The sequence below is a fragment of the Mus caroli genome, chromosome 7 (assembly GCF_900094665.2).
Source record: "Mus caroli chromosome 7, CAROLI_EIJ_v1.1, whole genome shotgun sequence".
In the NCBI taxonomy this organism is placed as follows: Eukaryota; Metazoa; Chordata; class Mammalia; order Rodentia; family Muridae; genus Mus; species Mus caroli.
Genome location: NC_034576.1, coordinates 102,022,479 through 102,037,517, shown reverse-complemented (window position 1 = coordinate 102,037,517; position 15,039 = coordinate 102,022,479). Strand labels below are relative to the sequence as shown.

At 52.3% G+C, this 15,039-nt stretch overlaps 1 protein-coding gene across 2 annotated transcripts; it reads left to right on the top strand.

Moving 5' to 3' along the window:
* The first annotated feature begins 3,291 nt into the window (after positions 1-3,291).
* Serpinh1 (serpin family H member 1) lies at positions 3,292-11,089 on the top strand. Of its 2 annotated transcripts, XM_021166445.1 has the most exons (6): positions 3,292-3,478; positions 4,660-4,703; positions 7,110-7,771; positions 9,091-9,189; positions 9,303-9,535; positions 10,037-11,089. In XM_021166445.1, the coding sequence occupies exons 3-6, from the start codon at positions 7,153-7,155 to the stop codon at positions 10,337-10,339; spliced, it is 1,254 nt and encodes a 417-aa protein (XP_021022104.1). In that variant the 5' UTR covers positions 3,292-3,478; positions 4,660-4,703; positions 7,110-7,152; the 3' UTR covers positions 10,340-11,089. The 2 variants fall into 2 exon arrangements, with proteins under 2 accessions (XP_021022104.1, XP_021022103.1); XM_021166444.2 differs by lacking the exon at positions 4,660-4,703 and having other exon boundaries at positions 3,297-3,478.
* The last annotated feature ends 3,950 nt before the right edge of the window (positions 11,090-15,039 follow it).

Genomic DNA, 15,039 nt, shown 5'->3' with positions numbered 1-15,039 from the left:
ATTGAAACAGCCCGAGGGGACCATCCCAGGGTCTGGGACAAATGCTCTCCACCTTTGTCTGGTTCTGCTCCTTCCTTTCTGGAATGCTGTGAGCCTCGCTGGCACTGTTCACTCTCTCACCCACTTATCCCCAGGATGCTTAAAATGGAAACGTGTTCACCGAAGAATCAGATAGTATCAGAAGCCATGGGCAGTGTGGACACTTAAATGACAGGCTAGCATCTGTCCTATGAGTCCATGGCACGAAGACTGAATCTAGTCACAGGGGCCCAAAGGAGTTATTTCTACAATCCCTGGCCAAACTGTGTTCAGCTTAAGGTGGGGTCAGAAAAAGGGTGGTGAGGTGGGAAAGGACTCAGATGTGGTCTCCAGCTCAGCTCCAGCTCAGCCATGCTGTGAGACCCGAGGCAAATACCCTGGGGCTCAGTATTCCTTTCTGGCAAGTGTGGATGGAGCGGACTGGAGGGAGTTCTGGTTCCCATCGCCATGCTCCTGGACCTTGAGAACACCGAGCTAGGCTCCTACCCTTAGGCAGGACAGGGTGGCCGGAGCAGAGCTGCAGACACTAAAGGAATCCAGGCCTGAAACACCGGAGAGTTTCTGGACCTGTTTGAATCTCCTCCCACTCCCTTCAAAAGAGGCTTTCTCTGGAGCAAGCTGCCTGGAGAGTGGGGGAAGGGCTCCAGTGTCTGGGGCTGGGCTCCGAGCTAAGAATAATGTGGCCAAGGCTCTCAACATTTTTTTTTTGCTGATGTTGGAAATTTAAAGGAGCCATGGCCTTTTCTTTTCTAAGGAGATTGAGTCAGCCGATTCCCACGTGTCCCTCGTTGGCCCGCCTAAGGCTTTCACCCGCTACCTTCTTTTATGCCAGACCCCGGGCTGGGAGCTAGGGACTCAGAGAGGAGGGTGAGACCTCTCCCACCCTTTCAAAGTCCCCAGTGACTTTCACTAACAATCTGGGTGAGATAGCATAGACACCCAGGAGGCACAGCAGCCCAACAGGCATGGAGGAGGAGGCTTCTGGCCAGGTGAGCTACACAAGGATTCTGTGATGCTGCAGGAGGGTCCCAGTCCTGCACCCACCCGACTCCTGGATTCAGCTTCACTGACTGCAAACAGAGGGCTTCCGTCTCTACTCTTTCACTCCTACTAGGGATCTGGATTTGTCTAACACAGGGAGCCTCAGTTTACCCTCTGCCAATCAGGAAAGTCATAGTTCTCTTAGCATCCCCTTCCAGTGCTAGCCCGGATGCTTCCAATGGAGACCTGGATGCTGGCAGATGGAAGAGCAGAGCAAAGTGGGGGTGGGGCTGTAAGGGATTTTTACACTGGACCTGCTGGAAACCCAGCAAACCTCCACTCCACCATCACCACCACCACCCCCCGCTTGGATGCACACTGCTCCTTCAGCTCACAGCCTACCAACTGAATTCCAGAAGACCCCAAGAGCCAAGACGAGGATGATAATAGAAAGGGAGTCTGGAATCTAGGTGGAATCCTTTCCTAGCAAAGATTTATCCACAGAAGCAGTACACAGAGATGCAGGAGGAAGGGAAGCAGAATCAGCCACCACAAAGATGGATACCGCCCTCCCTATGCCTACAAAGTTTGCTCAAGATCAGATCTGTTCTACAAAACAATAGTGGCTGCCAGCTCATTGTTCTTAGAGAGAGGCAGGCCCTTGCCTTTGGGGGACATTCATAAGAATACTAAGTTTGCAGATAGGAACAAAGTCCTAAGCTTTTACCTTAGGTTTACCTTGACCTAGTGTCTCCAGCATCCTGGGCCTTCAGGCATGTGACACTAGGCCTGGTACCATGATTTTTTCTCTTCTTCTCAAGATCTTTGACTCTAAGATCCTACCAAGCTAAGATTCAAAGGTTCAAAGATGTTGTGGGGCTTCTGAATGAGATTATCATCTGTGGCAGTCACTTTCCAACTTTCCAGACTGTATACTCTCTGATCCTTTGATTGGGGTCTAAGTCTATTAGGATCTAATATTTCCCTCAGCCCATAGTGGGGAAGGTGGGGGGTCCATCCCCTCCCACACTGTTCTCTATAACTCCAGAGAACTCATCTTTGGGGATGCTGAGTGCAAGGATACATCTGTTCCACAGGCTCTGCATTTGGGAGAAAGAAAATACTTATGAGTCTGTTGCTTGAATGTGAGTGAATGCATACAGGGTCTCGCTGGGGCTGGGGCTCAGGGGCAGGATGCTTTCCTGAGGATCTGGGTTCGAGCCCCAGTGCACTGAAAAGAGGGGGGAAAAGCCTCTCACCTCACCTCCTCTCTAGTGATGTCCATCTGTTGTCTGTCATTCCACTATCAGAAGATAGGAGGATCCTAAAACAACAGGCCTCACCTACTGAATTCCCCACGGGCTGCACACACCCCTCAGAAAGGAGGTCCTGAAGGCAGGGACTTTGCCCAGTGTGCAGATTTGTGCACGACACTAGAATAGTAAAGAATACGATCAGTTAACTCAGGGCTCCAGAAGCTATCTCAGTGTAAGAGGTGGGGTGGGTCAGGAGAGCCTGAGATAGTGAGACCCTGAGCCCCAAGAGGCAATGGAGATAGGGAGGGAGGGAGAGAGGGAAGGAGATAGCAGGGATGACCCATTTGAGATGGAGAAAGGGGCAGTTAGGACTTAACATCAATCAAGGGCACGGGCCCAGAAGGAAAGTCACACAATGCTGTATTTAATTCATCCAGGATGTTCCCTGCTGTATATTACTTCATGTCCAGTGGAGCCACCTAGGTGCCTGTCTGAAATCAATTCAAGACTTGGCTGCCAGGAGGAGAGTCCAGCTGGAATTTTCCCCAGGGATGTTTCAAGGGTGAATCCTGATTTGGAGAGGGACCCCTGCCTCTGACTCTTTCCTAAGGCAAAGGAGAGGGCCCCTGACTAAGGAGTAGCCACAGGGGTCCCTGATTAAAGCTTGATAACAGTAGGCAATGGATTTACTGGGGCAGAGCAGGGTAATGTGAGGTAGAAGGGATATGTGATCAGAGCAGGCTTGTGTGGACAACCCCAAGAAAACGACAACTCCAGTCCCCGAGAGCAGGACTTTGGAGCCTGTCTGCCTTCAGTTCACTCTGTAGTCTAAACCCTGCTTTCCCACTTCCAGGACCGCGGAATCCCAAGAATGCCCTGGCTCCCAAGGCCTAGCTGGTGCGGGAGGAGAGTCCCCTTTACCTAGTAGGACAAGGGGGCAGTAGGACCCAGGGGCTGGGAGAGCGCCCGCAGGCACAGGGGCGGGAGCCAGGGTGGTTTGGGGGAGGTCTTTGGCTTTTTTTCTCCTCTCCGAGCCACGGCGCCCTCCGGAAGCTTTTCCAACTTTCCAGAAGTTTCTTGGGACAGGCAGGAGGGGGTGGGGCCAGCCATATATAGATCCAGGGCCCGGGGCAGTGAGCTGAGCAGAGCCTGTCTGAGGAGCGATTGTCCTGTCGGTCCCGGAGCAGCCCAGCCCGGCCCAGGTGAGGGGCGGGAGCGGCCGGGCGATTTGGGGGTGCGCATTGGCCAAGGGGGAACGGATGCTCCAAAGCTTGGGGTCCTGACACAGGAGGGCAGTGAAAGATCGGACTTGGAACAGTCACTTGCCTGGGGTCCCTAGAGCTGCGGTCTAGACTGCCTGGTAAAGTACGGAGGAGTCTCAGTTCGGGGAAGGTTAAAGGTGGTGAGAGGGACCGAGTAGAGCTGGCACTAAATGCTGGTGACCTTCTGCACAACTGAGAGGGGAGGGGGAAGACCTGACTGTCCCATCGTCCACGGGGGAAGGGCCAGCTCTGCAGTCCCTAACTCAGGAGTGGAGGCCCAGGGACCCGCAGTGATTGATCCCAGACCAACCTCCCACAGGCTGTGCAGGGGCCTCTGAACCTAGCACAGGAGGTGCAGTAGCCTTGGTTTCTCGTCTCTAACTGTTAAGGGCCCCCTTGCTTTGGGGAGCAGTCGTTTTTTTAATCAGTATCCTATGTGGAAGGTGGCCGGACTTGACCAGTTCTGCTTTCACCTCACCCGAAAGGGGTGTCGTCAGGGTTCACAGGCCCTGGGTGACTTGAGTCACCCTGGTCCTTCCGTCCACCCATCTGGTTCCTGCAGGGCGAGGACTTCCTCTGAGGCCCTGAGGTATCCTGCCTCCAGCTTGGGGGACATTCCTGAGCCTCCAGACGAAAGGAAGAAGGCATCCATTCCCTGTATGGTCTAACGGCCTAGCTATCAACTTCCTGTGCTTCCTTCTGGGCCCTTTGGTATCCAGGGCACGCATGGAGGCCCTTGGAAAACTGGGGGCTTTGGTTGCCTGGAAGTAAGGCCGAGGCCACACCCTGCTCTCTGATAGTTCTGTACCCATCCCCCATTTCCGTCTGGTCCTTTGTCTCTTTCCGAGGATTCCCTGCCGAGGTGTTTTTGTAGTGGGTTGCTGTGTAACAGGACTCCACAGTGGTCGGCCTGGGAGCTTTGCTGAAGGCAGAGCCCCCAGGAGAAAGCCTGACCTGCTTGAGTCGAGGAGGGAGGCCCAAGCTGGGCCCTGGTTTCTCCCTCTGCAAAAGAGGTTATCCACCTCCTTACTTCGGGTACCCACTGGGGACTGGGCCCGACCGGCCTCTGCTCCCCACGTCTCTAGGGGTTCCCATTTCTTCACTCTTCTGTTTTCTTTCAGAATGAAAAAGGCAGGCAATGATCTCCCTCTGAGGCCCTTTCAAGGTACTTTAGACCCACCAAGTGTCTGAGAAACCCCTGGTGCTCCTCCCTGCCTCCTGGCATCTGCTCCCCTTACAGGCTCCCCATCACAGGCTCCCTGGCCCAGTGGTGGACACGGCCTTTGGCTCTGTGATATCTTATTTTTTTGGTTTTGTTTTGATGGGACTGTAAAAATGTCTAACCTTGGCCGGAGGGCTAGCATTTCCCTGTGGCAGATGGGCTGGGCTTGCCTGTGCAGATGGGCTGTGGGAGGTTGGCTTGCTTGCCGAGACTTGCCTACTTTCATTCCTAATGCTGGGCTTAACGGGGTGGCCCTTCTCCCCTGCCCTGCCTGCCCCCTCAGATTTTTGAGGCACAGTTGTAAAATTAAAACCCGTGAGGCTCCTGGATTCCCCGGGCAAATCCTCCTCACCCCAGGTTCCCAAGCCAGGCCTTCCAGTTCTTACCCTCAGCTGGCCTATGGAGATAAAGCAGCTTTTGCCTGCCACGTCACCAGAGCCTTGCGGCTGCCGGAGGAATCCCTAACTAGTCATTTGGAGCTTTTTGGAGAAGCCCCTCCCAGCCCCTGGTTGGCTGAGCGTGGGGGCTGTCAAGATGGTGGGTGCCACGTGGCAGGGTTAGGTTTCCCTTCCTTAGGCAGGCTGGTGGCCTCTGCTGGATTAGTGGTCCTTTGAGGAGGGTGGCCACGTGTCTGTTGATGTGATATTTCCCATCATGTATCATTTTACTGCTTCACTCTCATTTTTAATGAGTGTACCATGAGTTACATGGTCACCCTGTCTTTGAGGTCTAGTGAGGAAGGAGCCAATCTGGACTTGTGGATCCCACCTCTCTTAAGAGTGAGAGGTCTCACATTGTTCCCCAGGCAGCTGTGAGGCTGTGGTGCCCATCCCCTCGCCCCCTCCATGAGGCTGTGGTCCTCATTCCCTCATCCCCTCCATGAGGCTGTGGTCCTCATTCCCTCTCCCCCTCCATGAGGCTGTTGTCCTCCATTCCCTCTCCCCCTCCATGAGGCTGTGGTCCTCCATCCCCTCTAGGGCCTTTGCTCTGTTTCTCAAGGTCCCTAGATGGGAAGCTGCCGAGGAAGTATAGGAGCAGCCCGACCCAGCTATAGGCTCCTCTCCAAAATCCCTCACTCTTTCAGGCAGGCCAGGCTCTCAGGGGGCTTCCAGCAGAGTTTGGAATTTTCTATCTTCCTAAAAGTCTGTGAAAGGGGGTCTTTCCGATCAGGGGCACCCCGTCCTCCTCCAGGATTCTTCCTGAACTTTTGGCTCTGTGGTCTACTTACCTGAACTGCTGCATGAGGCAGAGGTGGGGAGGGCAAGCTGAGGAGGCTGTGGGAACGGAGACCTTTGTGACCCGTGACTTCACAAAAGGGGACAGGGCTTGCCTTGGGGACTCCTGCTACTGCTGGAGTTTGGGATGGGAACTTGAAGGAATCTTTGAGGTTCTAGAAGAGATGATGATGTGGCCGTCCCATGGGAGTGCAGAATGGAATCTGTGCCTCTGGCTTCCTAAAGGATGGAGGGAAAGGGTCCGTGCTCCACTGAGCGGTGACTCACCCCCTTCCTCAGGATCTTGCCCTTGTTGCTCCCTTAGGAAATCCATGCCACTTGAAGTTTCTAAAGACTTGATCCCAAGAGCATTTGTCATGGGATTTCCCATCCAGTTCAGGTGTTTTTTGTTTGTTTTGTTTTGTTTTTTTCTTGGTAGGTGGGCAGGCTAAGTCCCTAAGGAAAGAGTCTGAGGCTGGTTGGTAATGCATTCGAGTGCACACTCAAGGTCACCCTAGGGGCAGCAGAGTAGAGCATCTGGGTTCCCCCATTTTAATAGTGAACTGGGCAGTAACTTATTAATGTCTCAGGGCAGAATGCAAGGCACAGAGAGGACCAGCTGACAAATCCATTCCACATTGTGTCCTCTGCCCAGACACCTGTAGACCCCCAGCCCAGCTGCTGCCTTTTCCTAACCAACAAAGGCCCCGAGGCTCTATGAGACTAGAGCCAGATTTCACAAAGGCCAATATGGGTGCCATTCTGGCAGTAGCCCTGACCCTTAGAAACAGTTATGCCAAATGCCAGGCACTGGGATGCTGTAGGGAACCAGATGTGCTAGGTTTCCAGCTCTAGTGGCTACAGCCTACTTCAGGACACCTACAGAGTCATAATAAGTGTATAATTAGGTATAAGTGTTGAATGTCCCATGGGGGACTCAAGTAGGTGGCCTAGTAATATACCAAGAACTTTGTTTTAGGTAAGGAAATCCAAGAAGGTCTCTGAGGGGCTGGGGAGCCCTGAGTCAGGTCTGGAATAAAGAACTGAGTTCTCTTGTTCCTGTCCCCTTGGTGGCTTGGTGGGTCGGTTAGGAAGAAATGCATAAACTTCAGAGTGGCTCTCTCTTTCTCTGTAGCCCTCACAGGTCCTCTGTGGTGCACACAACCCACCTCCCAGCCATGCGCTCTCTCCTTCTGGGCACCTTATGCCTCTTGGCTGTGGCCCTGGCAGCCGAGGTGAAGAAACCCCTAGAGGCCGCAGCCCCTGGTACTGCAGAGAAGCTGAGTTCCAAGGCGACCACACTGGCAGAGCGCAGCACAGGCCTGGCCTTCAGCCTATATCAGGCGATGGCCAAAGACCAGGCGGTGGAGAACATTCTCCTGTCACCCTTGGTGGTGGCCTCATCCCTGGGTCTTGTGTCACTGGGTGGTAAAGCCACCACAGCGTCGCAGGCGAAGGCAGTGCTGAGCGCTGAGAAGCTGCGCGATGAGGAGGTGCACACGGGGCTGGGTGAACTCCTCCGCTCCCTCAGCAACTCCACTGCGCGCAATGTGACCTGGAAACTGGGCAGCCGCCTGTACGGGCCCAGCTCCGTGAGCTTCGCCGATGACTTTGTGCGCAGCAGCAAGCAACACTACAACTGCGAACACTCCAAGATCAACTTCCGAGACAAGCGCAGCGCCCTGCAGTCCATCAACGAGTGGGCCTCGCAGACCACGGACGGCAAGCTGCCAGAGGTCACCAAGGATGTGGAGCGCACAGATGGGGCACTGCTCGTGAACGCCATGTTCTTTAAGCGTGAGTCTCAGGGATGGGGCGAAGGAGAGGGGAGACCGTTTCCCAGGCCCCTGAGCTTGATTCTCCTTATGGAAATCTTTCATTGTTTGTCATGTGAGCACTACCACAACGGGCAGAATCAGGGCTACTGATAAACCCATTCTACATGCTAGAAACCAGATCCAGGAACCAGGTAGGAATCTCTAGGGTAGGACTGTACCACATTAGGGTTCTTTTTTAAGATTTATTTACTTTATGTATATGAGTACAGCATTGCTCTCTTCAGACACACCAGAAGAGGGCATCAGACCCCATTACAGATGGTTGCTGGGAATTGAACTCAGGACCTCTGGAAGAGCAGTCGGTGATCTTAACCGCTGAGCCATCTCTCCAGCCCCCACATTAGGGTTCTTGCTTGTGTAAGTTGGAACCTGTGAGGCTCGGTAATTGGTTCTGCTTCAACAGAATGAATTAAGGAATCATGGAGGCAATGTTAGACCCATTTCACAGCTAAGGAGACTGAGGCTCGGGTAGGATGAAGTAGAGACAAGACTAGGACAAGTACATCTGAATTGACTGAAGGTTACAAATAGGTGAGCCTAGGTGAGAAGTCTAATCGTAACTAGTCCATCTGGATTAGGATGAGGGTCTGGTTGGGACTTGGACCTCTGTCACACATGCTTTGCTTTTCTCTGGCCACACAGAACTTAAAAGAAAAGAAATAATTTTTTCCGCCGAGATGGAGTTTCTCTGTGTAGCCCTGGCTGTCCTGGACCTCACTCTATAGACCAGGCTGGCCTCGAACTCAGAAATCGCCTGCCTCTGCCTCCCAAGTGCTGGGATTAAAGGCGTGCGCCACCACTGCCCGACCAATTTTTTTTAATTAACGGATTTACTTACTCTTTTTGTACATACGTGAGTGTGCATGCATGAGTTTTTGTGTACCATAAGGGTAGTTGAGCTACAAGTGATTGTGAGCCGCCGTGTGGGTGCTGGGAACCGAACCTGGTTCTCTTCAAGAGCAGTAAGCACTCATAACCATTGAGCCACCTGTCCATTCTAGAGCTTGTGAAGAAGACTTTAGGGTGGCCTTTGCTTACTCCTGCCCAAGGTACAGACCTCAGTTATCCAATGGGGAAGAAAGCCTGTCCCGGATACCACCCACGCACGAGGACAGGAGCTTCTTGCAGTTGGGAGTGAGAGAGACCAACGTCCTCAGACAGTGAACACATACTCGGTGGACCGAGGGTGGCATCTAGGGCACGCAGTGGGATGGCTGTGGGCTGGTCATGTCTGGGGAACAGAGCTCATTGACACCTGGTTTTATTTCTCCACCACAGCACACTGGGATGAGAAGTTTCACCACAAGATGGTGGACAACCGTGGCTTCATGGTGACCCGCTCCTATACTGTGGGTGTTACGATGATGCACCGGACAGGTAGACGTCTTGCTAGACCGAGGGTCAAGGTGTGGGGGGTCTCGGGGTGCCCAGATCTGGTTTGCCCCTTACCCCTCAGTGTGTTCAGCATCCTCTGCTCTTCATCCACACAGGCCTGTACAACTACTATGACGACGAGAAGGAGAAGCTGCAGATGGTGGAGATGCCCCTGGCTCACAAGCTCTCCAGCCTCATCATCCTCATGCCCCACCATGTGGAGCCGCTCGAGCGCCTGGAGAAGCTGCTGACCAAGGAGCAGCTGAAGACCTGGATGGGAAAGATGCAGAAGAAGGCTGTCGCCATCTCCCTGCCCAAGGGCGTGGTGGAGGTGACCCATGACCTGCAGGTGAGGGCCGGAGGGTAGTGGCTGGGGCAGGTTTCACCCAGTGGCTCAGCAGGTCCATACTTCATCCATAGGGCATCCAGACAGTATTGGGCTCTGCTGATGCTGGGGAGAAGTGGGCTCTGCCCTTGGGAGGAAGGATGGACTGAACATAGTTGAACAGCGACTGGCTGTTGTCTCTAGCCAGGTCCTAGAGTGGGCTGAGCCCTCTCAAGATAATCCCTCAGGGACATGCGTACAGGCCAGTGTGGTCTCAGGTGGTTACTGACGATGGCTTTCCTCTCAGCTAACTCTAGACTGTGTCAAGTTGGTAGTTAAAGCTAACGGGGATAGGAGGGCTCGGGTCCTGGTGGTATACAGAGGAACAAAGGGAACAGTGGTTTGCAGCACTTAGCACCGTGCCTGGAGCAAGGTGTCCAGAGGGTGACTCCAGGGTGGTGTGGATGGAGGTTGGGGATAAGAGCCTGGCACGTGTGTGGCCTCACCAACCACCTGCTCCCACAGAAACATCTGGCAGGACTGGGCCTGACCGAGGCCATCGACAAGAACAAGGCAGACCTATCGCGCATGTCTGGCAAGAAGGACCTGTACCTGGCCAGTGTGTTCCACGCCACTGCCTTCGAGTGGGACACCGAGGGCAACCCCTTTGACCAAGACATCTATGGGCGCGAGGAGCTGCGCAGCCCCAAGCTGTTCTATGCCGACCACCCCTTCATCTTCCTGGTGCGAGATAATCAGAGCGGCTCCTTGCTCTTCATTGGCCGCCTGGTCCGGCCCAAGGGAGACAAGATGCGAGATGAGTTGTAGAGTCCAAGAGTGGGCGTGGCAGGGCAGGAAGTAGCCAAAGGTTCCTGAGACACATGGGTGCTATTGTGGGGGGAGGGGGAGGCACCGACCCTGGATATTCCACGGGTGGGGGGGTTGGCAGTGCAGATCGGAATTCCCATATGTCTGAGTGGGTATTTTTAGACAGAATCCACTCCTAAGTTAGGACATGGAGCCCAGATACTATGATACCAAATTCAGGGGTGTCACAGCCGTTTTGTTCTGCCCTGCAAGTTTTAGATCCAATCTGCCTCAACAGTCAATCAGTGTTCATATTTATGGCCAGGCATTCTATCTGTTAGACAATCGAGTTGGGGGTAGGGCAGCCTAGCTCTTTTTGTCACCATGCCCCGAGCCCTCCTCAGTCTTCCTGTTCACCCCTCCCCCACTCCCGTTAACCACAAAACTAGGTGCTGTGGCCCCAGAGCTGCCCATCCTTAAAATGATCCTTGCCCAGCGGTGGGAGCTGGGAGACAGCGCATGGGAGGGGCTCCCTGGCATGCCTGCCCTAGAACTGTTATGTTGGGCATCACAGTCATGAACTTTTGTTTTTCTCCCTTTTTTTAGTTTTTTCAAAGATGGGGGGAAGGGAAATATGAGCCTTTGTTGCTTTCAAAACGAGAACAGTTTGTACAAGTTTTTTTTTTTTTTTTGAATAAAACGTTTCCAATGAAATGTTATAGGTGTGTGGAAGCAGATTAAAGAAAGAGGTTCCCATATCATTCTTTCTAAGACAAAGCCTGTGATTTATGCAGAGTGTCTCTAGCTCTGAAGTTCTGGTAGATAACGGGACAATGGTGTATGGTCACTGTGTGCTGTGTTCTGTGTTCTGCTCCTGGCCTGTGGAGCCTGAACAACAGAGTGGAAGTCCGAGCCCCCCAGTCCAACACTCCGAGGGCTCCTGCTTGTCAGTGCTCTGGTTTCATGGCGAGTTGGTCACAACTCAGGGGCCAGAGAAGGCAAACAGGCACATGAATAATTAACAGGCTTACTGACTGGGCCTAGGCTGTACGGAGGAGGCTAGTGGGAATCCTTCTCACGTACCTCACATAGTGGGTTTGTGATGAAGAAGGGGACACTCACAGCTCCTGCCCTCATGTTTGCCTCCTGTGGTCCTTGGGACTATGCCTCAGGAAGGAGACAGGTATGCAGAACAGAACCCTGTAGCCAGAGAGGCAGAGGAAACTGGCAGAGCTACCTCTGCTGGCTGTGGCTTGGTAGCTCACTCCTTTCTCCATAGTCTTTGTACCATCACGTCCACCTGAGGGGGTTGGGACCACAGAACGTCCCTTACCATGGCCTGACAAACCTACCGGGTGTAGATGAAGCTGTAAGTTGGCTGACTCTCTCAGTGCTACCACAGGGAGTTTGAACAGGACTTTAGAATCCCAAGCCCGACCTGCACTTTGAACTTGATGGATTGGATTTCCACTCTTGGGGGACTTCATCTAGATGTGGAGACTTGGAGTTAGTGGCCAGTACTTGGAGTTGGTGGCCAGTACGTGTGCTCAGGACTCAGCGCATTCCAATGAGGCCTTTGCATTGGGTGTCATCTGCTCTTGAGAATCCATCTGTGGCCATTCAACCCAACCATCCTCTGCCTACTCCTGCTTCCCTGTCGCATTTTCTCACTGCCCAAAACTAGGATGCTATCTATCTATGTACTGTATCTTGCATAATGTCCAGCACACTGTGCCTAATCAGTCAAAGGAAGTGGTCCAGTGGTTCTGTGGTGCTTAGCAACACCAGTGAAGACTATGATTCTTCACCTCCCCAGCAACCATTAACTGTTTATGCCTCCTTTCTCTGTTCTCTTCCATGAATGCTGGTCGCTCCAGTCTTGTGCCGGTGCCTGTTCTCAGTTGCACTGAGTTTCTGGGTACAACAGTCGTTTGCTCAGATACTCACATCCATGGGATGCTGAGGCAGTGAGGGGATGCAAGGCTGAGATGTCTTGGGCTAAGTCCCGTGCCCTTAACATCCTCTCACAGATCCTGGAAGACCCTTTACTCAGGCACCTCGAAACACATCAGGGAGGGACGTCTCTGAAATAGGTTGCTGTGTTCTGTGAGGGCCCGTGAGGTAGGAGGAAGATATCTCCATGGAAATAGCTCCATGATGTCAATGGAAGTGATGAAATCTCAGGAGGACATGCAGCAGCACTCTGGACCACAATCCTCAAAGGCCATCAGCATCGTCTGACCCACGGGGGTCTTACATCTTAAGAAAGATGATTCCATAGACAACTGGTCAGGGAAGTGGCCAGTGGTAACCAGCCTTTGCTAAGATGCACGCTGAGGTCCTCAACCTCCAATGGAAGCGCAGGCCTGGCACGCAGAAGGATGACGAGCTCTGAGAGAGGTCTAGAGTCCCTACCAGCATGCACCAGGCCCTTCAGTTGCCCCCAGATGCACAGTGTAGTTAGCTCTTCTGAACACAAAGGGTCCCTAGCCACTTGCTCTCTGAAGGGACAGTCTACAGATTCTGCAGGGGTGAGAGGTCAAACCCTCTGATGTTAATTCCCAAGCCCCCAGAATGCCACTGCACGCAGGTGGATAGGGCCCAAGTCCAGGCCTGGGGAGCCTGGTGGAGCTCTGTCTCTTCTTGTAATTGTCTTCCCCGCGTCAGGGTATATAGTTGGAACTTACAGGCTCAGTTCCTACTGGAACTTATGTACTGCCATGCCTGTGCAATAAATGTCATGGTGGAAAATATTATCTAAAAGACCCCACCCCAAGTCTTTCCTTCTCACCAGTGTAATAAATCATAAGGAAAGATGGGGTCTTGGGAAAATCACAGACATTGCCATCATGAAAGATCCAGGGATTTTTTTTTAAATATGTTTGTCGTGTGTGTGTGTGTGTGTGTGTGTGTGTGTGTGTGTGATGGGTGTCTGTGTGTCTGTGTGTGTGTGTGATGGGTGTCTGTGTGTGTGTGTGTCTTGTGTGTGTGTGTGATGGGTGTCTGTGTGTGTGTGTGTGTGTGAGATGGGTGTCTATGTGTGTGTGTGTGTGATGGGTGTCTATGTGTGTGTGTGATGGGTGTCTGTGTGTGTGTGTGCGCGCGTGTGTGTGTGTGTGATGGGTGTCTGTGTGTGTGTGTGTGTGATGGGTGTCTGTGTGTGTGTGTGTCTTGTGTGTGTGTGATGGGTGTCTATGTGTGTGTGTGATGGGTGTCTGTGTGTGTGTGTGTGTGTGTGCGTGTGTGTGTGTGTGCACAGGTGCATATGCAGAGGTTGAGATCAACTTTATGTGGGTTCTAGAGATCAAACGCAGGTCAGCAGGCTTTGCCAGGCTTTTACCTGGTAAGCCAGTTCACCTGCCCTTGGCAAGTGGTTTCTGTCACAATAACTTTATTCCTGTGTTTCTCTGTATGGATTGACAGAGTTCTTAGAGAATGACAGGGCACCGCTCTGAGCCTGGGCTAATGGTGACTTTTAGTCAGGCCATTCTAGATATGTTGTTCTCATGAGAACAGAGTTGCCACTTGGTGTGAAACTAGCCGACAGGTTCTCTCTTTCTCCGTAAGGAATTCCCGATGAAATTTTCTTCCTCTTGATAGGGACAACAGCATACCTTTTTCATCTTGTCTTGAGACTTGTCAAGTCTCTGGCTCTCTGTTATTTAATTGATGGGGATTTTGAGTCCCTCTTCATTCATCTCAGGACAGCATCCTGCCCACTGCATCAGTTATACCAGGGTCCTAGTAAGTAGCAGGTCTTTTAGATGCATCAAAGAAGTGTAGATGTACCTGAGAATAGAAAACAAGTTCCACAAGAAGGTAGAGACCTGTACCGGAGTGAAGCCGTCGAATGGGTGTCCAATAAACTAGGTCATTCCAGGGAAGACCCCGCAGAATACAGAATGGCTTGCTGGGCTTTTGTTAGTGGTAGAAATAGTGCTGTACAACACTTGTTGGGCTTCTGTATGTTTTAGAGGCAACACAGGTCACATTGGGTGTGCTCTTCTGCCCACTGTTGAGTATCCTGGAAGGTCCAGGAAAGTGGGAGATGCCAAGTGGCTCAAGATAAAGGACAAGCAGCTCTGCCTTGTGGGTCAGTGACCCAGGAGACCTAAAGCAGGTGGGGATGATGTGTGGACTCATGTAACCCCAGGGAAGGACCTGAGAGTGATGCTCACACTCAGTGAGGATCTCAGTGTGATGAGAGCTTGTCTTCCCACTGAACAAGCTGAGAACGAACGGTCCCCGTGTGGGAGGCACCAAGAGACTCGGGAAGTCACAAAATCTTATCTCTTCCCAGGTACTCCTGGTATGTGTCCTCTGACTGTTAAATGGGACTTCAGCAAACTGTGTCGGGTAGGGAAACACTTGGGTTCTCCAACACTTGGACTCAAGTTTCTGCTCCCTCCACTCTAGAGAGCTGGGGATTGTCAAGGTTACCAGTGATGCTACTGTTGGTCAGTGGGCACTATAGAAAACCTTATTTTAGTAATAGGAAAGTTTGTGAACATACATGAAATTGAGAGACTAGTACAACCAACTTCCACGAACCTGTCAGATACCTCAGTCTGTTTCATGCCTTGGATATTTTATTTTTATTTATGTGTATAGTATGAATCTCTGTTTCTCTGTCTCTGTCTCTCTGTCTCTCTGTCTCTCTGTCTCTCTCTCTCTCGGTGTGTGTGTGTTGCATGTATGTGTATATGTATATATGAACATGC